This window comes from Phyllosticta citribraziliensis (genome assembly GCF_038025025.1).
Source record: "Phyllosticta citribraziliensis strain CPC 17464 chromosome Unknown J3D65scaffold_14, whole genome shotgun sequence".
Lineage (NCBI taxonomy): Eukaryota > Fungi > Ascomycota > Dothideomycetes > Botryosphaeriales > Phyllostictaceae > Phyllosticta > Phyllosticta citribraziliensis.
Window position 1 is genome coordinate 424,726 of NW_027117351.1, and position 23,239 is coordinate 447,964.

General features: G+C 57.5%; 10 protein-coding genes across 10 annotated transcripts; 7 read left to right on the top strand and 3 right to left on the bottom strand.

Annotated features, from left to right (window-relative positions):
* Positions 1-1,162: 1,162 nt before the first annotated feature.
* On the bottom strand, positions 1,163-2,820 carry J3D65DRAFT_151832 (uncharacterized protein). Its single transcript, XM_066794091.1, has 3 exons — positions 2,081-2,820; positions 1,961-2,029; positions 1,163-1,903 (listed from the first exon to the last, which is right to left on the bottom strand). The coding sequence occupies exons 1-3, from the start codon at positions 2,667-2,669 to the stop codon at positions 1,446-1,448; spliced, it is 1,116 nt and encodes a 371-aa protein (XP_066650518.1). The 5' UTR covers positions 2,670-2,820; the 3' UTR covers positions 1,163-1,445.
* A 1,716-nt stretch (positions 2,821-4,536) lies between these two features.
* Positions 4,537-7,457, top strand: J3D65DRAFT_561205 (component of IIS longevity pathway SMK-1-domain-containing protein; the record flags this gene model as incomplete). The annotated part of the gene is made up of 6 exons (XM_066797507.1): positions 4,537-4,653; positions 4,726-4,826; positions 4,855-4,959; positions 5,017-5,066; positions 5,121-6,266; positions 6,313-7,457. The coding sequence occupies 6 exons, from the start codon at positions 4,537-4,539 to the stop codon at positions 7,455-7,457; spliced, it is 2,664 nt and encodes an 887-aa protein (XP_066650519.1).
* A 1,447-nt stretch (positions 7,458-8,904) lies between these two features.
* On the top strand, positions 8,905-10,179 carry J3D65DRAFT_607350 (uncharacterized protein; the record flags this gene model as incomplete). The annotated part of the gene is made up of 1 exon (XM_066798498.1): positions 8,905-10,179. The coding sequence occupies one exon, from the start codon at positions 8,905-8,907 to the stop codon at positions 10,177-10,179; it is 1,275 nt and encodes a 424-aa protein (XP_066650520.1).
* Positions 10,180-10,602: 423 nt separating this feature from the next.
* Positions 10,603-13,080, bottom strand: J3D65DRAFT_151935 (uncharacterized protein). Its single transcript, XM_066794094.1, has 3 exons — positions 12,804-13,080; positions 11,743-12,758; positions 10,603-11,697 (listed from the first exon to the last, which is right to left on the bottom strand). The coding sequence occupies exons 1-3, from the start codon at positions 12,875-12,877 to the stop codon at positions 10,655-10,657; spliced, it is 2,133 nt and encodes a 710-aa protein (XP_066650521.1). The 5' UTR covers positions 12,878-13,080; the 3' UTR covers positions 10,603-10,654.
* A 60-nt stretch (positions 13,081-13,140) lies between these two features.
* J3D65DRAFT_561549 (uncharacterized protein) lies at positions 13,141-13,629 on the top strand (the record flags this gene model as incomplete). Its single annotated transcript, XM_066797522.1, has 2 exons — positions 13,141-13,454; positions 13,509-13,629. 2 exons carry the CDS (start codon positions 13,141-13,143, stop codon positions 13,627-13,629), a joined length of 435 nt encoding a protein of 144 aa, XP_066650522.1.
* Positions 13,630-14,842: 1,213 nt separating this feature from the next.
* On the top strand, positions 14,843-16,019 carry J3D65DRAFT_151931 (uncharacterized protein). The gene is made up of 2 exons (XM_066794092.1): positions 14,843-14,947; positions 14,996-16,019. The coding sequence occupies exon 2, from the start codon at positions 15,024-15,026 to the stop codon at positions 15,759-15,761; it is 738 nt and encodes a 245-aa protein (XP_066650523.1). The 5' UTR covers positions 14,843-14,947; positions 14,996-15,023; the 3' UTR covers positions 15,762-16,019.
* Positions 16,020-17,240, top strand: J3D65DRAFT_151932 (uncharacterized protein). Its single transcript, XM_066794093.1, has 3 exons — positions 16,020-16,256; positions 16,320-16,458; positions 16,512-17,240. The coding sequence occupies exons 2-3, from the start codon at positions 16,341-16,343 to the stop codon at positions 16,964-16,966; spliced, it is 573 nt and encodes a 190-aa protein (XP_066650524.1). The 5' UTR covers positions 16,020-16,256; positions 16,320-16,340; the 3' UTR covers positions 16,967-17,240.
* A 509-nt stretch (positions 17,241-17,749) lies between these two features.
* Positions 17,750-18,510, top strand: J3D65DRAFT_681203 (uncharacterized protein; the record flags this gene model as incomplete). Its single annotated transcript, XM_066803730.1, has 2 exons — positions 17,750-17,885; positions 17,950-18,510. 2 exons carry the CDS (start codon positions 17,750-17,752, stop codon positions 18,396-18,398), a joined length of 585 nt encoding a protein of 194 aa, XP_066650525.1. The 3' UTR covers positions 18,399-18,510.
* A 725-nt stretch (positions 18,511-19,235) lies between these two features.
* J3D65DRAFT_688073 (uncharacterized protein) lies at positions 19,236-20,601 on the top strand (the record flags this gene model as incomplete). Its single annotated transcript, XM_066803858.1, has 5 exons — positions 19,236-19,274; positions 19,338-20,250; positions 20,290-20,353; positions 20,410-20,536; positions 20,593-20,601. The coding sequence occupies 5 exons, from the start codon at positions 19,236-19,238 to the stop codon at positions 20,599-20,601; spliced, it is 1,152 nt and encodes a 383-aa protein (XP_066650526.1).
* A 1,733-nt stretch (positions 20,602-22,334) lies between these two features.
* On the bottom strand, positions 22,335-23,084 carry J3D65DRAFT_561569 (dihydrofolate reductase-like domain-containing protein; the record flags this gene model as incomplete). Its single annotated transcript, XM_066797524.1, has 1 exon — positions 22,335-23,084. One exon carries the CDS (start codon positions 23,082-23,084, stop codon positions 22,335-22,337), a length of 750 nt encoding a protein of 249 aa, XP_066650527.1.
* Positions 23,085-23,239: the final 155 nt, after the last annotated feature.

Sequence of the window (23,239 nt, forward strand, 5' to 3'; positions counted from 1 at the left end):
ATGACGTGATTGTGGTGGTGGTGGTTGGTGTCGATGGTGACTTGGAGGAGATGCAAAGAGCAGCGCACGGTGGGGGTGGCCAAGCAAATAAGACTCCCCCCTACCCATGTAGCTGCTCAATATACAAGTGTGTATGTGTGCGTGGGTGCGGTTAATTTGGGACTCGGCACGCAAACAATATCAATCAGGTTCGACCGGCACGCGCATCGCATCGTTATCGAGTAGATGAAGAAGGAAGGCGCGCGGCTTCTTCTTCTGCTTCTTCTTCTTCTTCTTCTTCTTCTTCTCCGTCTATCCCCAGTCACCACACCACCTACACCAACCAACTCGATCGATCGATCGACGCTGGAATGCTCTGCCTCCTGGGCGGGCGGGCGGCCAGGCAGGCAATCGTCGCAGTGCCAGCCAGGCCAGCGTGCGAATGCTGCCGTCCTTGCTTCCTTGCTTGTGAGCGAGGCCGATGCGTGCGTAGGTGCGTGCCCTGGCTGGTTGTGTGTGTGTGTGTGTGTTGTGTCCCGCGACGACTTGCGTTGGCACGTTTTGAGAAGGAAAGGAAAGAAAGGGGAGGGGAGAGGGAAGAGTACGCCGGCCGGTTGCTCTGGTTGGTGTGTGCCGTGCTTGCTTGCTTGCCTGCTGAGACGGGACTCTTGGGGAAGGCTGGCTGGCTGGCTGGCTGGTCTATGTTCGTTTCGTCAGTCGTAGTCTGCTGCAGGGCGCGTTGTTGTGGAGCTTGAGCGTGTAAGAAAAGTCTGCAGTCTATGTCGTTGTGTATCTATGTTTGATGTATGTACAGTACATATGGGGGGGTGCTCATGTATGGGGCATGTTTGTATCTACAACCAACCAACCGACCGACCGACCGACCGACTAACCGACTAACCGACACAGCCAGCGCAGCGCACCACCCATGCATACCATCACACATCAGCTTGGCTGTGCTCGCGTTGCGGTAGTCGTCGGTCCAGGCGCGCCCCGCCCCGCCACGCCCGGCGGCGCTATCGACGGGATGGACCCGTGGGCGGCGCGGCCGCGGCCGCCGCACTGCCACTGCCACTGCTGAACAAAGCGAAAAGCAAAAGGGAAAAGGTTGAATGCTTGAACCTGAACCTGAAGTCAATAAACGCCTCCTGCGCCTCGATCGGACTAGAAGGGACGAGACCGGACCGGACCGCAAGACCGCACTGGACCGGACCGCAAGACGACCGCACCAGAATATACTAGACTAGACTAGACTAGAGTGGGTAGATTGAAAGAAGGGAGAAGGGAAGAAGCAAAGGGAAAAACGCCTGGTGGTATGAACTAGAACGACAATTTTGGCAAGATGGTGTGGTGGTAGCAATGGAAAAACGAGGAAAGAAAGAAGGAAAAAGAGGGGATCTGTACACCGGCTTGTATTACACGGAACAAGAGCAGGATGTATGTATGGATGTGTGTGGGTAGCAGGCCTAGAAAATGGTAATGGTGCCCGAATCGTGCTTCTTGCGAAACCAGGAGCGCTTCTTGCGCAGCGAAAACGTGGAGCGCGTCGACAGCGACGCGGCGTTGGTCGAGCACTTGGGCGACGCGGGCGGCGAGTCGTCGTCTTCCATGACGCTGATGACGGGACCGGCGTCGTCCTCATCGTCGTCGTACGTTGCGGGGGGTGGGGGAATGGTGGTGGTGACGGGCGGGTCGGCAAAGGCGACGGAGACGTGGACGACGGGGATGGCGACGGCGACGCCTTCGCAGATGGGCGGCGGGATGGTGACGTCGGAGACGGACGAGCCGGCGCTGCTGCCGCTGCGGTCAGAGTTGGCCCACGAGGCGCGGCGCGAGGGGCTGCTGCTGCTGGGGCTGCTGCTGCCGGTGGTGTCGGAGAGCGTGCTGGCAGACGACTGCACCGAGCGCTTCTTCTCGAGGTATTCTGGTCGTTGCGGGTTAGCCGACAGTGTTTGGACAGGTAGAAAAGAGGGATACTCACGAGAGCGTGCCGAAGAGCCGCTCGAGCCCGATTTGGTCGAGGTGGATGAGCTGTCGACCGTCTCGCCGTCTGATGTCAAGTTAACAAGTCGTTCCTCGTCATGTTGCGTAGGAGACTTGCCTTCATTCTCCTCGGCCATGGGCTCAATCTGCTGCAGCCGGATGAACGACGAGGCGCGCGAGCTGGGGTGCAGCCGCCTGGGACGGCCCTTCTTGCGGCCAACAAACGCGGGCGTCTTGCTCGGGTCGTATGTGAATTGGTTGGGAGCAACGAGCGAGTTGCGCGTCTTGAGCGTCATGGTGTCGGCGGGCTGCTTGGCCGTTGACGACGCCGGCATGGGAAAGTCCAAAGACAGCATGACGGACTCGATGGAGAGATCGCTGCTGCGATGCTTCAGCGTCCGCAGGTTCGGTGCGCTGGTGGAGTTGCGCAGAACCGGAGCAGAAAGCCGTTTGAGCGACTCGTTGCTCTTGGTACGGTTCATGACGGGTCGCCAGCTGGCCCTCTTGCTCTCGGGTTGGGCTTGAGGGTCATCTTGTGGGACCTCCTGGACGGCGACAGTTGGTATAGCTCCTGATTGAGGCTGAGGCTGTGCGTCGTTTTCCTTTTCCAATTCTGGGGTTTGTTTTTCGGCAGTGGCTGTTGGTTCTTTTTGCTTTTGTTTGGAAGCCTTGAAGCTCTTGGCTCTAAGCTTGGAGAAGATGGACATTTTGGAGGGTGTTGTAAGGAGTGCAATGACGAGTCTTGGCTGGCGCCCAAATGACTAAATATTCTGGGGCGGGGTCGAGGTCGAGATCGAGTTCCCCCTGCAAAGCTTGACGTGATGAAGGTGGTCCGAATCCGGATTGGACAGGCCCGTCAGTATGGAATGGCGCAGTCGATCCGGAGAGGCGGTGCCAGCCCAGGGGAGAGGAACTGCCAAGTGTGGAAATTTATCAGACCTTGATTGGACGACGACGTCAGTAGACGCAAGGGATGGTGAGGAAGGAAATGCACAACAACAAGTGATGAATGAGAGTGCACCCGGTTAAAAAGTACAAGGAGAGTTGCAGGGTGGTGGGCAACGCAGCACGAGACTGTCGTGTATCTATATCCAACAGAGGCATCCGAGTGATTGTCACGCTAAGGCAGGGGCTTCACCTAGGCATGCGAGTGGCAGCAGTTCTCGAAGTCTTCTAGCCGCGGTCGCGATTCGATGGGCAAGAATTGTCCTCGGAAAAGCCATCAAGCTTCGCTTCCAAGGCCGAGTGGCTGAAGTTGGCTGGCTAGGCGCTTTTGGTGGAGGCTCGAAGAAGTGCGCCAATCTCACAAGCTGGTCTCTGCGTTGGGTAAGACGTCTGCGCATGGGAGCGAATGTCGTCGATTGGACGGGAATTGGTCATGTATTCCAGGTGACACGGTGACGGGTTGAAAGCTTGAGGCAGGGTTAGCAGCTGAAGGGAAAAAGCAAACAAGCAATATTGAGCAGCGAGTGAGACAGCAGGCCGGTAAAGATCTAGGACCGGTTCGAGGCATGGTGGTTGTCGGGCCCAGCAGATAAGGAACACAGGGAGGGTTGACGGCGCGGATGGTCGAACCGCAGGGAAGATGGTCCCGTCAGCCAGGCTAGGCGCACAGGCAGGGCGGGAGATGGACAACAGAGTTTCGGAGAGCTTGTCTGCGCCGTTTCTCATGTTTCGATAGTCGACGGTGGAGCACGTGTTGAGGGCGACGGCGAGCGCCACAGCGGAGGGCGACGAGGAGGCGCTGGTGGTGAGGAACTGAGGATAGACGAGGAGCTGAGCGAAGCTGAGCGAGGTTCTCGACCTCTGGTTGACAAGAATAGCGCCCCTAGGCCTAGGTACATCTAATGTACTTGGGTTGTGGTCTGGCCACGGCAGTGGGCCGGAGTTTGTGCCGGGCCGAGACGAGACGGGATCGCGTGGGCCGGTGCTTTCGTCATCCCATCCCATCCGCCCCAGCCCCAGGGCAGCCGACCGGAGGACGACGACGACACCTCAGGGCACACCTCAGGCAGCCGAAGAGAAGGACATGTCATGACGCCCGAATGCTCCCAACAACACTAACCTACATACTGACGTCGACCCTTTGTACCCTGGCTTCCTTCACTCTCTCCCGTCGCCCACTCCGCGCCCTTTCCTTCCGTTCCGTGCTTCTTCTGTGCCATCCATCAACCCGGTCCTGTCCTTCCCGTGGCCTCCACTACTTGAGCCAAGCCTACGCCGCCGACCGAGGAGCGCGACTCCAGCTCCACCACCACAACGCGCTCGACACCCATTCGACCACCACTAACCCGACCGCCCCGCTCGCTGCCTCCTCTTGATTCGTCCTCTCCTGCGCCTGCGCACGAGACCCAAGACTCCCGAGTCGCCATCCTGTCCCGTCGCCCTGACCTGCGCCGCGCGCCTCAGCCGCCTGAGCCCATCCTTCACCACCGCGACTGCAAACGCCCTTTCGCATCACAACATTTCCCACCCCGGCCGGCGCGAACCTCCCGCCTAGCTCGTCCTCTGCCTAACCGCCTCGGCTAACGCGCCCGAGTGTCGGCAGGCAGGCAGGCCTCTTCCCACCTCAACATGGCCCCATCCGCACAACCACCGCCTGCCGATCGCAAACGCGTCAAGGTCTACGAGTTGAAGAATGGCGACTGGTTCGACAGGGGCACTGGCTTCTGCACCAGTGCCATGGTCAATGTGCGTCGTCCCCTCCCTCTGCCTGATTGCGCCGACTCTGCGCAACCTGCTGACGACACTCGCCACACCCAGGACGAACCGCGCATCTACGTCCAGTCCGAAGACGACCCCCAGCGCGTCTTGCTCGAAACAAGAGTCACCAAAGACGACGGATACCAAAAGCAACAAGGCGAGTTGCCGCCCAACCACCCGCCGTCCAAGCATTGACGCTGAGACCTGCGCAGATACCCTCATAGTGTGGACCGAGCAAAATGGCACAGACATGGCGCTTAGCTTCCAGGAAGCAGACGGGTGCGGGGCAATATGGTAAGCCACGTTTCGCCCTCGTGGACATGAGAGCCACTCTGCTCACGCCTGCCACAGGGACTTCGTCAGTGAGGTGCAGTCGCGCCTTGCTGCGCTTTCAGGAGCTGGTGAGTATCTGCGACCCGTTCCTTCCCGCCTCCTCCCGCTGATTGCATCTTTAGACGATGGTCTCTCAGACGATGTCATGGACATGCATCCCATTATGCTCCCCGATCCAGAGCTTGGCAACCTCGCCGATATTGAAACCATGATCAGAGCCGCCAGCGCCGCTCCCACCGGACGCGACGCCTTGGCCAGGTTCGTCATGTCAGCCGGATACATTCCCAAGCTCGTCCCGCTGGTCGAAATCGCCGAGGATCTCGAGAGCCTGGAGGACCTACACCGCCTGTGCAACATTATGAAGACGCTGATATTACTAAACGACTCGGCCATCATCGAGCACGCCGTCGCCGACGAAGTCATCATGGGAGTCGTGGGCGCGCTCGAGTACGACCCAGACTTTCCCACACACAAGGCCAATCACAGGCAGTACCTGGCGGACAAGTCGAGATACAAGGAGGTTGTCAAGATTGAGGATGTCGGCACCAAGAGAAAGATCCACTGCACCTACCGCTTACAATACCTCAAGGATGTCGTGCTAGCCCGCATCCTCGACGACCCCACCTTTTCCGTGCTCAATTCTCTGATTTTCTTTCACCAAGTTGATGTTGTCACGCATCTGCAAGCGAATGCTGCATTTCTCAAGGAGTTGTTCGGCATCTTCAGGGCAGAAGAGACCGACATGCAGCGCAAAAAGGACGCCGTGCTGTTGATCCAGCAATGCTGCACCATTGCCAAGAGCTTGCAGGGAAACTCACGCGCACAGCTCTACTCAAACTTCCTCGGTGGAGGCCTGCTCAACGTCATTACCTTTGCCCTGCGTAATTCGGATGCGGCCGTCCGCGTCGCCGGAACTGATATTCTTGTAGCCCTGATTGACCACGACGCCATCATGGTCCGCAGCCAGATTTTCAAGGCCATTAACGAAAAGACCAAGCCCCTGACTGACACTTTGATTGAGCTGTTGTTGGTTGAGACGGACCTGGGTGTCAAGGCCCAGATGGCAGATGCCATCAAGGTTCTGCTGGATCCCAATGCCAACCATGCCACCATGGAAACTCTGGGACGCGCCAACAGCGAATTTTTGGCCAAGACCCGTCACCCTGCACATCCCATTTCTGGGACCGACACCTTTATCCAAAACTTCTACGACGAGTCGGCCAAGAAGTTGTTCCAGCCTCTCAAGGACCTGCAAGGCAGAGAGTCTAGTAGGCACGCCCAACTCCATTCCTGAGCATAACTGACCATCTGCAGTGGACAACCTCTCCATTCCACAGGTGTCGCTATACTCACATCTTGTCGAGGTCTTGTGCTTCTTCATACGGCAGCACTCTTTCAGGAGTAAATACTTTATCCTGTCCGAAGACCTCGCCTCCCGCGTGGCGCAGCTCATGGCTTGTCCCGAGAAGCATCTGAAGCTGACGGCACTGAAATACTTCCGGACGTGCATTGGACTGCACGACGAGTTTCACAATCGCCAAATCATCCAAAACCGGCTCTTTGAGCCGATACTCAACATTGTCTTTGAGACGATGCCGCGGGACAATCTGCTCAATTCCGCATGCCTCGAGTTATTCGAGTTTGTCAAACGCGAGACGATTAAGCCCATCATAGACCACCTTGTGGAAAACTATCGGGAAAAGTTGGAAGGCATCACCTATGTCCCGACATTTCAAAGCCTGATTCTGCGGTACGAGCAGCTAAACGAGCGTCCCGAGCCGACGGCGCCCAACTCGTTTGTGACTGACGACTCGGACTCTGGGCGACACCCAACCATTAATGGATCACGCCTTCAAGGCCTCCGAGACATGGACGCTGAAGAAGAAGCCTACTTTAATGGATCAGATGACGAAGACGACACGGCTCTCCCATCTGTCGACCTTGATGTCAAACCCAACGGCGCCGTCCGGCCGCTCGTCGACTACCCAGAAGAAGACGACGACGACGAGGACGCCATGGACGTGTTGCAAGACGAAAACGCGCCAGCGCTCTCGACCGAACTCGCCGGCGAGGAGCGCGCGGGATCGACGCCATCGACCGGCGCACCACCCACACCTCCGACGTCGACGTCACCACAAGCATCACCACCGCGGCAGCAAACGCCGGTACCGTCAACGCCGCCGCCCGAGCGGCTATCGGAGAAGCGGCGCCGAGAAGAAGACGACGAGGACGAGCTCGGCAAGCTGTCGCAGCAGACGAAGCGGCGGTCGTCGTCGATGAGCAGCGTCGGCAGCAATCTGGGCGTGTCGGGCGGCGGCGGGGGTAGACCGAAGAGAAAGGGGTCGGCGGGGCAGGCTGGTAAAGACGGCGGAGGAGGGGGAGGCGGGCCGGGAAAGGGCATTGCGATTAAGCTGCCGCTGAAGGCGAATACCAAGGGCGAGTCGGGAGGGAACGAGTGAGTTTTGTTTCGAGAGAGTGAGAGAGATATCAATGACGCGATGGGAAATCTTTTTTTCTTTCTTCCTTCTTTCTTCTTTCTTGTTCGTCTTCCTTGACCTTGCTTGCTTGGTCCTCCTCCCGGTGGATGATGTTGCGAAAGGTGTACATGTGTCTATCTGTCTGTCCAGCCTGGCGATACCCCCCCTCTCCCTGTCTCCCCACCCTCCAAGCTCTGAAAGAGCTCATCCTCCTCTCCCTCATCTCGTCCTCCCATCCTCCGCGCCGCGCCTTGCCGTGCCCTGGTGTCTGGCACAGCGTAGTCAGTAGGTACATGTAGGTAGGAAGGTATTATATCTTGGCGCTCTGGTTGGCGCTGTTGCTGTGTGTACATACCCACGTACCTACCTATCTACCGCGACTTCGTAGTAAAAGGTCGTGGCTCGCACAACCTCCCAACCAGTCACTGCACGCGACGCGTGAATGCTCCCTGAAGTCGTCCATTTCAGCACTTGAATGTTCCCCGTCAGCCGGCCTGGGCTTGATAGGTATCAACGACGGGCTCTTCCTTCGGCCCCGACCAACCGAATCGACCCCACGCGGGCGCCTTGCCGCATCGGGCACCCAGCGAGCGAGCGGGCCGCAGGACGCACGGACGGCGGCCGCATCTGGGCCCAGGAGCTGGAGCGCGGCGGGCGGGGCGGGGATTTGCCTGTGATGGTCGAAAGGTGGGAAATTTTTTTCGACGGCACATTAGCCATGACTCGAGGCGCGAAGTCAATTCTGATGCTTTTTGCGACGTCGTGCGGTGACGACCGCGCTGGTACATACATACATACATACATACATACGCGCCCAGTACTGACGGTCGTCGTTGTTGTGAGTTGGGCTTGTTGGCTGCATAAGGTACTGCTAGGTGGTAAGGTAGATACGGCATACTCGGGCTTGAGGAGTGAGGCGTTGTTGAGTCGCTCTCATCCCACCCTGCGCTCCCTCCGACCAGACCGAGCCGAGCCTTCTTCGTCCTTGATACAGACCGTACGTATCGGCCATCTGACTCGGCCGACTGCTGCTTTTCTCGAGGCCTCGTCCAGTCCATTCCCCCCCCCCTCCCTACCTTCGACATACCGCGCCTTCTCCGCAGCAGGCAGCGACGACAGGACCGCTCCGTCTGTCTGCCTGTGAGCCAGGTCTTTGGAGAGCGAGCGACTTTTGGAGTTTTGCGCTCGCTGTGGTGGAGAAGAAAACTCCCGGTCGTCGTGGCATTTCCTGCCCTGCCCGTCTGACAGCCCCGCCTGCAGCCTCGCGTTTTTCCAGCAGCAGCAGAGGTGTTGTTGACGTTTCTGGCGGCGCGGATTGTGTTGGTTGAGGATATCGCGAATAAGAGCTTGGGCTGCATTTGCGACAGAGAGAGAGAGAGAGAGAGGCGACGCCTGCAGAAAAAGGAAGGACCTGATTGAGGTAGACATCATGGCGAACGACTCGTCCCCCAAAGCCACGGCAAACGTTTCGACGACTACGATTCCTGCCGCCGGTATGGATGCCAATGGGAACGATATTTCGCCGCACCAAGCAGCCGACGCGTCGAACGGCAAAGGCGGCGCCACGACCACAACCACTCCCACGAGCGGCGCGGCCGCGACGTCGTCGATGTCGTCTGCCGGCGACGGCAGCGGCGAGGACAAGAGCAAACTCCGCGCGTGGCTCCAATCGCGCACCGAATTCATCCGCACGCGCTTCTTCTGGTACGCGCTGGTTCTCGGCCAGGTGCTCGCGCTGTGCATCACGTCGACCAACACGTTCTCGTCGCTGCTCAGCGAGCAGGGCACGTCGATCCCGGCCTTCCAGACGCTGTTCAACTACGTGCTGCTGTTCGCCGTGTACACGCCGTACACCATCTACCGGCTGGGGTGGCGCGAATGGGCCCGCGGCGTCATCCTCAAGGACGGGTGGCGGTACATCTTGCTCAGTTTCTTGGACGTCGAGGGCAACTACTTCACCGTGCTGGGCTACCGCTACGCGACCATCCTGTCGCTGCAGCTCATCAACTTCTGCGCCATCCTGTCCGTCGTCGTGCTGTCGACGCTGCTGCTGCGCGTGCGCTACCACGTCGCGCAGTACGCCGGCATCGTCATCTGCATCGGCGGCATGGGCCTGCTGCTGGCATCCGACCACATCACGGGGAGCAGCAGCGGCGCCGCCAGCAACCAGCTCAAGGGCGACCTGTTCGCGCTGCTGGGCGCCCTCATCTACGGCGCCACCAACGTCTACGAGGAGTGGTTCGTGTCCAAGCGGCCCGTCTACGCCGTGCTGTCGTCCATGGGCCTGTGGGGCACCCTCATCAACGGCACGCAGGCCGCCATCTTCGACCGCGCCTCCTTCTCCACCGCGACCTGGAACGCCCCCGTCGCCGGCTACCTGACCGGCTACACGCTCGTCCTCTTCCTCTTCTACAGCCTGGCCCCCCTCGTCTTCCGCATCGCCAGCGCCGCCTTCATGAACATCAGCCTGCTGACCGGCAACTTCTGGGGCGTCGTCATCGGCATCCGCGTCTTCCACTACTCCATCCATTGGATGTATCCCATTGCCTTTGTGCTGATTCTGTTCGGCCTCTTTGTCTATTTCTTGAGCGAGAGCGTCTTTGGCGAGGCCAAGAAGCCGTGGTTGGGCGAGCGCCAGGAGGAGGGCGTTGATGGCGTTGGCACGGCCAAGCGGATGGTCCAGCATCCCGAGGCGCTGGTTTGAGGGGGGGGGGAAGGAGTTTGGAGAGGGCGTCCGACTGCTTGGTCCTTATACCCGTAGACGGAACGCTTGTATTGCTAGACAACGTCACAGCTTGACTATGCACAGTGCCCCGAAACTCGCGTGGATCAGATTGCGTGAGTGTGGATTACATGAGTTGATTCAGCAGATCACGGCAAGAGTTATGGCATGGAAAGATGGAGAATGAGCCCCTTCTTGATACAATCAGTCGACCCGATATCGAGACGCCCTATCCCAATCCCAACCACTCCCACCCACCCAGCCACCGAGGCCACAGTGGGAATCGGGAAAATCCCGGATCTGGCTGTAGCAATGAACGACTGCTTCTTAAGCGTGGCCACAGCGGTGTATGAATGCTCCCTAAATATAGCTATAGCAGTGCATGAATGCTCCCTAGACGCACTCATACTACTGCCAGGCCTCATTTCTTCCGACTCCCACTGTGAGGCCGTCACCGTCACAGTTTACTCTCCCTCGGTCTCCCCTCCTCCACACCACTCATAACACGCGCAGGACCCAACGCCCCACTCATCTCAAACCGCTCAGCCTTTGCCTCGTCGTCACCATCGCCAAAGAGCACCCTCTCGCGCCCGCCCCGCGTCGACCACCACGCCACAGCCACAAGACTGCGCTCGGGGTCCATCTCGCCGCCCACCAGCACCTCCCAGAAGCGGCGGCGCACGACGTCGCGCAGCGGCTCGTCCGCGATGGCGTTGACGAGGTCGGCGCAGAGCGGGAGCCACTCCTCGAGCAGCGGGACTGGCAGCAGAGGGAGGGCGTCGAGCAGCGTGAGCGCGAGGACTGCCTGCTCTGACAGTGCGGCCTCACCCGGCGCCAGCGTCTCGGCGCCCGGTGGTGGCGGCGAGGGCGTGACGGCCGTGGGCAGCGGGGTTGCGGGCGCCGACAGCGCGCGATGGTGGACCAGTTCGCAAAGGGTGGCGGGGAGGTCGGGCTGCGACGACGACAGCGGCGAGGGCGGCGTCGTCACTTGCATCAGCGTCTTGAAGGCGAGCCGGAACTGTCGCGGCGACAGGTTCGCAGGGAAGGCGGCAAACAGGCTTGACACGTAAAAGGGGAGGTGCCGGCCGGCGAGTGCGGGCCCGGACGTTCGCGACGAGAAGACGGAGAGCATGACCGAGTGCGCGGCTTCGAAGATGGGGAGGAGGTGGCGGGAGCCGCCGACCCCAAGATACGGCGTGGATGCGGTAACAAGGAGCTCTTCGGCCGTCTGCGGGGAGAGGATGGGCGCAAAGTGTTCGGCTGTGTTGAGGAAGAAGAGGTCCTGAACGCGGTCGAGAGGGTGGCGAGGGATTTGTCCGAGGGTTGCGGGTCGTATGGCTTTGAGAAGTGCATCTGCTTGCATGGGGTATTGCGAAAGGATATCAAGAGAAGTCAGATAGGAAAAAGTGTATTGAGAAAGCGAATTGGCACCCAGCCGCGAGCTGATGAAGTAGAGGTTTCTCAGCGTGTGGAGGGAGTGAGTGACGAGAATTGGTGCAACTGCTAAAATCAGTAGATGGCCTCCAGTTGGATGAATCGACATACCTCCATCTGCCGCAAGAGTTCCGTCTCCAAGAATCCTGCCTAGTGCCCCGCGGAGTATTATCACTATGGCAAACAAGGCCGATTTCAGAGTTTTCCAAAGCAAAGGCAGAGTACTCTTAATCGTCTCCTGGGAAAGATGGGCAGCCTCCTCTGACTGGTCAATCTCAGACAGCTTGTTCTGGCGCCACTGGAGATTCAACGTCCGGGCGAACCCCGCAATGTCGTCAATCATGGTCTGTATGAGTCCTGAATTCTGGACATTCTCGACGGTGTGAGCTACAAGCCTCGAGAAAGGCCCCATGTACGTCATCAGAGGGCGGGACATGATGCGTTGGAGCTGGTGGTACGAGGTTGATCTAGCTGACCAGCCCAACTTTTGCCCGGGGACTTCGACGACGTCCAGGTCAATGGTTCCGAGGAAGTATGCCGAGTGAAAGCCTTCGTTCGAAAAGAATGCTGATCCGATCAACACTGGCAACAAATGGTCGTAGTCCAGCTGCGCCCTCTCCGTTTCTGAAAGGACGGGGAAAACGTGGTTCAGCACCATGGCGATGCACTGTCCTCCAAAGTCGTCTTCCCTCGCCTCTTCCAGGGCCATGTTTGTTGCCTCTACAAATGCTCTCTGTAGAGATGATTGCAGACTCTTTGAAAAGGTGCAATCTTCTTCTTGATTTGAACCTAACAGTAGACCAGCGAGGATCAAAATGTGCTTCCATCGCGGAGATCTCTCATCGGCTCCCTTTGCAACCGCCCGCGCCCACTCCTCGGGGATCATTCCACCCCCAACCGGTATTTGGCCAGGCAGAGGCGGCTTCGCAGTGCCTTCCCTGACGTCGCGATCATGTTTGAGAAAGGTGTAGGTCGCAGAGTGGAAGAGACTCATGAAGCGCTGACAAGTGCGCAGGCCGTCCGGACGTTCCCATATTGCAGGCGCAAAGAGTAGCTGGCCAGTGAGGAGCTGGATGTTGAGAGGATTCGTAAGAGTCGTGAGAAGCGATGCTGCTGTAGCAAGAAGCCTGTGATGATGAGCGGAGATAAACATGTGGACGCGCGCGGCTTACCTCGGGGTATCCTGCTGGTCAGTCCATATCTGGAGTGATCTCAGCAGGGTCTCTAGCAGCCTATCTGCTGGCATTGCGCGAGACAGAGTGCGGTATCCGCGCCGTCATGTCAAGGTCGAGGCGATGGTGTTGAGCTGCGGTCGGCGGCGCTGGGCCGAGGCATACATCATCCGTGGCAGGGCAGGGATCACCTCAGTCGGACCGAAAGTCAATGTCCGGGGAAGCATCGCACTCGGTCAACCACTCACAGGCGTCGCAGCATAAGGCGAATTCCGACAACAAGCTTTCATGAGGTACCGCTCCAAATGTCTATCCCCATTTCACTAAACATGCGCTCATGGGTGCCGTTCCCAGTGTCGTCTACCGCTACAACAGCGTCCCGCGCGACTACACGACGCCCCCTTTCCCGTCGCTGTATTGGCCTTTTCCCGTCCGCGGCCACCAGGCCTACTACCTCTACGATGCCGGCGACATTTGGCGCTTTACCCTGACCTGGACGCTCCTCTTCTTCGGTGCCGTTCACCTCGCAACCTCCGGCTATGCGGTCATCGTCCAATGGCGCAACTGGAAGGTCATTTGGATAGTGCCCGTCATATACTGCGTTATTGGCGGCATAGAAGCATTAATAGCTGGAAGCATCGTGGGAGGACTGTACGTACGATGTACCCCTTTGAAGATACACCGCTAACGCGCTATCTGACGCAGGCTGGGTGGCGTTTACAGCTCCGGCTACTACAGCATGTCCACCTGGATGCCGTTTGTCTGGGCCTTTATCAACACTCTGGTCCTCATCTTGTCTTCGTTCGCCATTCAGGGCAGTCTATGATTGGCACAGAGGATACATCACGGCCTGGAAGAAATGGCTCGGCTTGCCTCCCGCTCGATGCACGAAGAGACCGTTCACTCGTTGGAATCCGGGGAAGAGCAAGGTGCCGTGCCGCTCCGACATCAGCGTCTGTAGAACCTGTTGTTATCTGGATCCCCCGCCGAGCATCTCAAGGCGACATTGCTCTACAGATGGGAAAGGCTGTCGCCAGCTGCTCCACTGCCCGTTACGCAGCTCAAACATTCCGAAAGAAAAGCAGAAGCAGAATTTCTGCGTAACGATAAGCGTGTCAAAATCACGGCCACCGCTCTTTCAGTCGAAGCTCAGTGGTGGCTAGCTCCATGCGCAAGACTGCCTTTTTCGCGGCTTTCCACATTTAGCAACTTCAAACGTCGCAAAGATGCGATATCGGCAGGCTCCATTTCTAGCGTCCCGCAAGTAGGAGCTCAGCCTGGCCTGTGCGCCTGGGGTTTGTGGAGAAGACACCACATGTCGATGATGCAGCCACTACGCAGCAGCTTGGTCTGTAATCGGGCCCCTACAATCATGCTGTCGATTGTCCCTGCTTCGACTTGGTTTTCCGGCTACCTGGTTTGGTGTTGGCAGGTAAATGTCATCTGTCATCCCCAAACCAACATGCTAGCACACCACAAACGCTTTTGAGATTGTAGCACACGTTGGATTACTCCAACTTCTGTTGTGATCTGTTTTATATCGGCATTGCCCAGTCGCCTCTCCCTGAACGCCGCGATCCCGGGCCTGGAGACTCAGATACTCGCCCAATAACAAATTACGCATCTGTCTCTGACCTGTCTCTGTACATTTTGATTGAAAAGGATCCCGATGCTTGAAATACTTCAAGGGTACTTTGGCCTTTTTCCCTGGGCTGTCCGTGCTCAGCCCCCGGTGTTTTCTCGCCTAGTGTCAATTCAGGCGGTCTTAGGCACGCACATGACGATGATGCTTCATGACGAACCAGCACCAAATTTCAGGGGTCCTACTGAACCACGTTCTTGTATGCGTCTGGTTCTTCGCGTGGAAGTCTCGCGCAGTTGTTGTTGGTTTCCTGCATTGTTTTGACCCCACAACACCACATACATACATACGTTCTCTGCAAGGCTGAGCGCTCACTCTCGCCATCACCTTACCGACCACGACTTCGTACTACAACAATTGGACATCTCTGCTTTGTCTGCTGTGCTGGTCAGTCTTCGAATCGTGCCACGACCAACCATCTCAAGGCCCCCAGCGCCACCAGTGCACTCGGCTGAAGCCAACCAACATACGCATAAAAAGCAACTTTCGGGGGGTCACATATGTAGGCTCAGCCGCCTCTCAGACGGACTCAGATGCTAATAGGAAGTAGAATTGCAGCGCTCAGATTGCTGTCGAGGATGATGCAGAGGAGGAGACTATCCAAACCTGCCCCGCTGGGCCAGACCGTCAAATCCCGAAGTCGCACCAGCCTCGAAGACAATGAAGTTTCTACATTGCTGCTAGACGAGCATCATACTTTTCCGCACCGCTTTTTCCGTTCTCACACCACTCCAACCACCAACACTGCTGCGTCTCCCAGTGTCCGTCGAAACAAGAGTGCTCCGTCTTGCTTCCAGGTCTTGCCACCTGCTCGCTCAGCAGTATCAATCTACGAGGAATCGTCGGCTTTTGCAGCTCGCACAACTTCCAAGAAGTTGCAGAAGAAACAGCCTCTGGGCGAGGAAGACGGCAACGCTGGGGAGCGCTCCAGCACAGATCCTACCGCGAAACAGACGGCAATTGAAGAAGCACGTTCTCTCCTTGGTTTCGGACCCCGCGAGACTACCTTCGCTGTCAATGACAAGAACAAATCGATACCTCATCCACCTTCATCTTTTGCTGTCAACGCGAGCTCTCCAGCCGTCACCAGCAACTACCACCCGCCACAGCCCTCAGGTCACAGCATCCAACATCCAATCAACGTGGTTCATCAAAAGCCTTGTCCGCTGATTCGCAGAGGCACAATACAGCCTCTGAGGCGTTGGAAGTGTTGCAACTGCGGTGTCAAGACCAACTACGATTTCCATGTTTGCTCGAGGCTTGCGTGTGGTCATGAGCGTTGCGAGGGTGCTTGTGTCACTTTTGAGCCTACTTGAGAAGCTCTCTTGTCTGTTTTATGGACTTGGGTCAAGATACTCGACACTTTCGCGCCGGGCGGGTGCTGCGGTTGAAATATATCTCACATTGCTTTCTCCAATTTATACATGGTGTATCGGTAGTTGTTCTCTCTTAGTATACCGTCAACATCTGAGCAACTTCAAGTAAGGCAGGACGAGAAAACTTCCTTTGATTTTGGGGTACGCAAAGTTGCAACTTGGCTGGGGAAACAAAGCCATAACAGCTGGTCGCTTGCCCGCTTGCAGGACTGTTTCCAGAAGCCCCAGCGTACTGCTTGTTGTGGGGACGCTCTACTGCAAACTCCACTGCTGCGTGTACCCAATTTCCACCAACACTGCACCCAATCAATCATCCCGACCGCTCTTCTCTCGCCAGACTCTCCTTCCAACACGAAAGGGAGCTGTCCATCCTGCTTATCCCTTCCAACCTCTACTTCATGGTTTCGTCTTCTGGGCAGTCTCTTCTATATACATGTAAGTCTCCATGGTCTCTGCCACAGCACTTTAGACCGAAGCTTACGAAGATTCGAATACAAGGTTTCTGGAGACTACGGCACAATGAAGACCGGAAAGGAGCTCCGAAACAAACTCAAGAAGCACAAAGGCTTGGGTGCTGCCTCTCGACGCAATGTCGATACGCAAGACCACAGGCACGCCGAGATGCTTGATTCCGAGCGTAAGTTCAGCGGAATTGTAGCGCCTTGAGACGAAGACGTTGACTCCATACAGCGAAGGAACCTGCGCGGCTGTCTACTGATGCTAGCGGCCAAACCTTGTCCCCAATTTCCAACAACATCCCTACTGATGTTAATGCCGCGACCCTCCTGCCTCATGAGCAGATGGGCTCTTCTGCCCGCGATTCGATTTCCTCGAGAAGCAGCTGGGACCGCGCGGTCCTCGCCGAGTTTACACCTGAGCTGTGCACTGCCACCAAGCAGACCGACGACACTCTCGTCGCCTCGCGCACTCATTCGCAGAACGCCGACGAGATTGAGCATCCATTCAAAGTATACTACCAGAGAGCCCGTTCAGGACTTGCAGGAGGGCTGATCCACGCGTGGAAGAAATGGGAATGCTGCCATTGCGGCTCGGTGACGCACTACGAGAACCATTTCTGCTCGCGTCTGCCGTGCTGCCACAAGCGCTGCGAGGCGCAGTGCACGACTCTTGAAGCTTCTGGCTAGGCAAAGGCAAAGGCCAGACGATCTTTCTGGCCACTTCGGAGAGTATTTGGGCGGATGGCGTGTGGGCTTGACTGGAGTGATTGGAATAAAGGCTGGTTATAGACGAGAAGGCGAGCCCGGCCGATTTCGTGCGCGACTGGAAAGAGGGCGTACCTCAAAAACAACTTGCTTTTCAAATCGCCCTTGAGAGTCCCAATTGGCGACGTTCTCTCTGAAGCGCGTCCAAGTTTTACTGATCTTTGGGTGCCATTCGTAGTGGGGAGGACGCGACGGTGGACAACTTCCTCAGTCTTTATTCCCAGTTTTTGGCGCGCTGGGGCATCTCATGAAATTAACACCAGCGCAGTGGTATTACCAGTCCGGCCCACGGCAGCTGCACCCACGCTCTGCTGGGCCAAATTCGGCAGTCTATTGTTGACATTGTTCACACTATTCACTTTGGTGTGCTCGGGGCCTGCCGGGTCTACTTTCACAGTCTGTTGGCATTGTTTACATGGGTTTTGAACATTTGGGGTGTCCGGCTGCACTCGACTGTATTCACTTTAGTTCACAATGCTCTTGGGAAGGCCGTGCAATAAGAATGCCCACCTACCTCTGTGCGCCCGTCTTCATCTTCCTCTCTCTCCTCTAACATCTTCAAACCTCTACATCGCGGACCTTGACTGCGACGTTTCCTTCAAGCATCCTTACAAGCGCCATTCACTACGTATGCTGCCATCCTCTTCGCATTCGATGCTCCTGCTGATCAAGACGAGACAGAAGAAACAACTCCAAGGTCTCAAAATGGAGGCATACAACAGATCTCGCAAAAAGGTCTCGAAGTTTGCAAAGCCCAAGAATGGCGACAAGTCGACCATTCGCCGCCGCCGCGCTGCTCGCCACTCTGAGCGTAGGAACGCTGAGGCCTCACGTTCTGACGGTAAGTTCGCCCGAACCTCAAAAGCTGCGATACCCTGAGAACAAGACCCTGACTGAGAATGCAGAGAGCAATTCTTCAGGCTCGACCCGTGGATTCTTTGCCCGCTTTCGCAAGCGTCAAGCCTCGCCCACCGGAGACAACCCAACCAAGAAGACCGTCTTCTCGCCCTTCAAGACGTTCGCCAACAAAAAGATCTCCGCACTCAAGGCACGCTTCGCAACTCGCATGCCGACGATCGCAACTCTCTTCGCCGGACTCCTCAAGCCCAAGTCGAGCACAAGCACCCCGGTGACTTTGACGCCTGAACCACAGGTCGCCGAAGAAGAGGAGGATTACCAACACGACACTCGCCAGCAGCTGCCGCGTCCTCCATCCGGTGGACTCCTCAGCGCTGTGAGGTCATGGGAGTGCTGCAGCTGCGGCGGCACAACCGGCTACAACAATTACTTCTGCCCGGAGTGTGGCAAGAAGCGCTGTGGCAGCTGTTCTACGACCCACGAGCCTTACGTCTGAACAAGAAGACTTTGACGGTTCGGTGAAGGATCGGGCTCCGTCAAAGAAGGCTCTGTATCATTCTTCTCTCTTTTGGGTTTCATTTGCTATAAAGGATATCGACTTGGGTGGGATGGGATACGATGCGGAGTTCAGGCAAATTGGGCGTACAGGGCAGATAGCCGGTGTTAATTGGCGATGGAGTCTTTTCTGGTGTCTCTTTGAATCCCTTTGTTTCAGCTCGTGGTTTTCTACTGCTGCCTCCCTTCTGAGGCAATACAAATTAAAACCTGGGGCTTTCCACGGTGCATGCTCCACCTTCAGGGTTCGTGATCGTGACAAAGTGTAAAGGAAGATGGTTGATTTGACGGAAGCTTGGAACGACTTGTAGGTGAATGTAATGTCCTTCTCCCAGCAGCAAGGTGGCTTGCAGAACTGAAAGCAACTTTTCCCGTGTCCATCACTGCTCTTGATGCTTTCCTGCAATGCCGCCTGTTTGACCACCCTAGCCGTTTTGGGCTGTTCGTGGTAAGCGAGGTTGCGTAAACACCGATATTGACCGCGTCCTCCTCCAAATTCTTGCACAACAGAGCCTAGCCAGCTGTTGATTCAACCCCGGTTTGAATCATCTGGCTCGCTGTCGCGCGTTGGGAGCTTTCTTCCGTTTGCTTCTTTTCTCGTCAGTCCTCCCCCTTCAGGTGTTTGTCTTTGCATGAGAACTCACCTCTTCTCACAGCCCCAGGTAACAAAACCTCGCCCAAACCAAGGCCGCCCAAGTAAGAATCTTCCCGTGGTGAAGGCTGGACCTGGTGCTAACCAAGAGGCCAGGTAACACTGCTATTAGAACCTCGCGTCACGATGTCTGCGCCCGCTGCGCCCGCCGCTGTGGAGCAGGAGGTAAGAGCAGGCTCCGGAACCTCCTAGACTTGCGCCGAGAAGACTCATTAACGACATCATCAGGGTGCGCCGCTCTCGGCGTCGAGCCCTGAGCATAAAAGGGCGGAGACGGAAGCCCCGTCTCCTTCTTCCTCGAACCTTGACCTCGAGGAAGACGACGCCGACGACGAAGCCCCTCTGCTCCCACACGAGCGGATCGACCCCCCGGCGCCCTCTCCCTCTCCCTCACCCTCCCCCTCCCCATCCCCCGAGAGCCCAGGCTCTCCCGACACCATGCGCCGCAGCAACAGCGCTCCGGCCTCGTCCTCCTCGTCGTCGTCGGGTCTCGCCGCCCTGACGCGCGCCACGGCTCGCCGCCTCCAAAGGAGGTCGTCCTCCAAGGCGAAGACCGGCGGCGACGAGGCTGGTCAGGCCGGCCCGCCTGCGGCCAACAGAGAAGACCTCATTCGTGAGGCACAGGCTGCCCTGGACCTGGGACCGCGGGACCCCACGCTGTCCACCATCGTGTCGGCCATGTTGTCGGCACCTCAGCGCGCCACCACCACCACCACCGCCGCCGCCCCATCCTCCTCCTCCGCCGCCGCCGCTGCCGGCACCTCCACCCGGGACTTTGCGCCCGTCCAGCAGCTCTCCAGCCTCCGCGTGGCCAGCGACGAGGCCGACGACGAAGCCGGCGCTCTCGAGGCCGACATGGCGAGCTACATCAACGCGCCCTCGCCCCAGCCAGCCCAGCCCGCCGCCCAGGAGTGGGTCGCGCCCAACGACGACGACGACGTCGTCCACCACCCGCGCCACGTCGTGTACATGCGGCCCGTCAAGACCATCGGCCCGTTCGGCATGTGGCTGGAGGAGTTCAAGCGCTGGCAGTGCTGCCACTGCGGCTGCAAGACGCACTACGAGAACCACGTCTGCTCCAACCTCTCTTGCATGCACCGTCGCTGCTACGAGCATTGCTGCACCTGTCTGCCTGCCAACGGTTAGCGTGGCCTACCATTTCAGCCGCCCAGTCAGTTAGTTGGTCGGGCTTCTTCCTTCTCTTACGTTGAATTGAAGGAAGCGTTGAAGATGGATAGCGAAAGGTCAGTCAACTCACCTGCCTCGACACTTGATGAGTACAAGACTAACTGGCCCTCAGGTTTTACGAGAGTTGCTGCGCGTGTTTGCCTGCCAACGCTCAGCCGTTTGAGGTCCCCATCGGTCGGGTGGGCTTCTTCCTTCTCTTACGTGAATTGAAGGAAGACTTGAAGATGACGTCGCCAAAGGTCAGTCAACTCACCTGTCTCCACGCTCAATGAGTACAAGACTAACTGGCCCCCAGGTTCTATGAGCATTGCTGCGCCTGTTTGCCTGCCGACATTGAGCGTCGCGTACCGTCTGGGCCATTCAGTCACTCGGGCTTCTTCCTTCTTTTACGTTGAACTGAAGGGAGTTGAATACAGCCTAGCGAAAGGTCAGTCAGCCCATGCGCCTCCTCACTTGATGAGACAAGACTGACTGGCCTTCAGGTTCCATGAGCATTGCTGTACCCGTTTTCCCTGGCGACATCAAGCGTCGCGTACCGTCACCTACAGTGTGGACCACTCAGCCCGCCCCTCAAACAGCCAGGCCTCTTCCTTCTTTTACGTTGAACTGAAGGAAGACTCAAAGACAGCACAGCGACAGGTCAGCCCGCTCACCCTTCTCCCCACTCATTGCATACAATACTGACTGTCCTTCAGGTTTTCAGGTTTCAGATTTTCCGACGGTTGGATGGACGCACTTCAGGATCTCGATCGGCCAGAGTGTTTTCCCGCACACATACCCGTCACTCCCCACGTCGGCATGAGACGCTTTGTCTTGCCTTCCCCTTACACCTTGCACTCTGTAGACCACGATACCCCACTCCCCTCTCGTAGCTAGCCGCACGTGTTAGCTTTGCACAATCCAGCTTTCAGGATGGTTCGTTTTCTTGTTGTTTGTGTTGGCGGGACGTACATCGCGAGCCTGCCTCCCCCATCGTCTATGTGCAGTTTGTGCGTCCCATCTCTTTGTGTACCAGGTACACGATTTCGAGTGGTCTGGAGAAACCAATCTGCTTCGAAAATCAGCACTGCCTCATCTGCGTCTTCCTAACACGCGCAACCGCGACGCATTAGGCCCTTCAACCCACAGAATCTGCCTCCATGGCTGTGTCCTCGCTCCACTGGAGCCAGTTCCTCCCTCTCCCGCCATCGCCAATGCACCGCCGTCCATTGCAGAAGCCATAGTCACGCCCCTCACACCCAACCCCATGCCCACCGACACCGAATTCCGTTCCGTCCTATGCCACCCAGCCCAGCCAACCCATGCATCCCAGCCACGCACTACAAGCAGTGCGACCAAAGAAAGAGGAGCCAACAGCGCCAGAGCGAGGGAAAAGGTATCAGAGGAGCCATTGACCGCAAAAGGAAGCACCGCGTTGCTGTGTCTTCCATCTCGTCTCGTGTGTCGTGTCTACACCTCGCGCTCTTGCGGGACAGATATGCTTGGACCTGGCTGGTGATGATTGGAGATCTGAGTATGTACGCATGTGTGTTCGGGAGGAAAAGGTGGGAAAGAGAGGGATAGATGGGGTGGATGGGATAGGATAGGAAGTCGCAAGGAATAAGACTCCCTTGATCTGGCTGCGGCGGCAGTGGATGACTGCTTCCTAAGCGTGACTGTAGTAGCTACGAAGAAGACAGGCGGATTGCTAGTCTGGTCGGGGTGGATACACTTGGGCTGAAAGAAAGTTTATGCATACGTGTTGTGTAAGTGATGGCTGCGAGCACGTAGGGCACTGCGTTGTTGCGAGAAGCTTACGCAGAAAGAGATGATGGCTTTTGAAGAGCGAGGGATGAAAGATCGGAAAATGGGCAAGTCTGTTTAGCGTGCCTGTAAGTGTCTGAGGGAATTGCAAGGTCCAGCGGGATGAAGGAGACCGGACGCTTACCCAGCAAACGCATCATTGACCCTCAAGAACCGCGGGCAAAGAGTCTCTGCTCCAAGAGGGTTGGGCATATCCATTCGATTTTCCGAGCCACCACACCAACACCCGCCAACCTACCACTCTCCCACCCTCTCAAACAAGCGGAACTCAAACTCGACCTCCTCGACCCCCTCTTCCGCCTTGACAACCTCCTTCACACACCCCTCGGGCACATCCTCCCCCACGAATGCGCTCAACTCATGATTGCTCTTCCTCGTCCACCCCTCGCCCTCGACGTTAACCGGGAAGAATGTGTCGCACTCCCAATCGCGCTGAATCCGCGTCAGGAGCACCGTCCGCGCATTCGGCGTCTCGAGCGCGGCCTTGTACAGCGCTGCACCGCCAATGACGAAGAGGCGCCCCAGACCGGCGAGCGGCTCGCCTCCCACGAGAGTCTGTTCCTGAGTATTGTGGTCCTCATCAGCCAGCCGATTCGATGATATGGCGTCAAGCTTCTCCAGCGCAGCAGGCAGAGACGAGGCAGTAATAACGGTATCGCCCTTTGCCGCGGCGTCGGCGACGCCAGCGATGGACGAGGCGGGCGAGCGCGATATGACGACGTTGAGCCTGTCCTTGAGCGGCCGGAAGCGCGGCGGGATCGAGTCCCAGGTCTTTCGGCCCATGACTACGGCGTTGCAGATGTGTGGAAGAGAAGAGGTCGTAGCAGAGGTGGGCGAGGGCACGCGCTTGGTGACGCGCGCGAAGTATGCCATTTCTTTCTTGAGCATTGGCCATGGCAGGCCGCCGCCTTTGCCGATGCCGAGGGACGGCGTTGTTGCGACGATGAGCGTCAGCGGGAGGCGCGAGGTCAGTGGCGGAGGCATGGTTGCGTCGTCGGGCATTGTGGTTGTAAATTTGGCGGCGTCTTGGTCGTTGTGGTCGTGATGGCGGGGGAGAGCAAAAGTGCGGGAGACGCGTTAATTGGCACGACGCGTCCGAGCCCGCTCGCAGGAAAAGTGGTTGCCGGTGCCATTGGAAT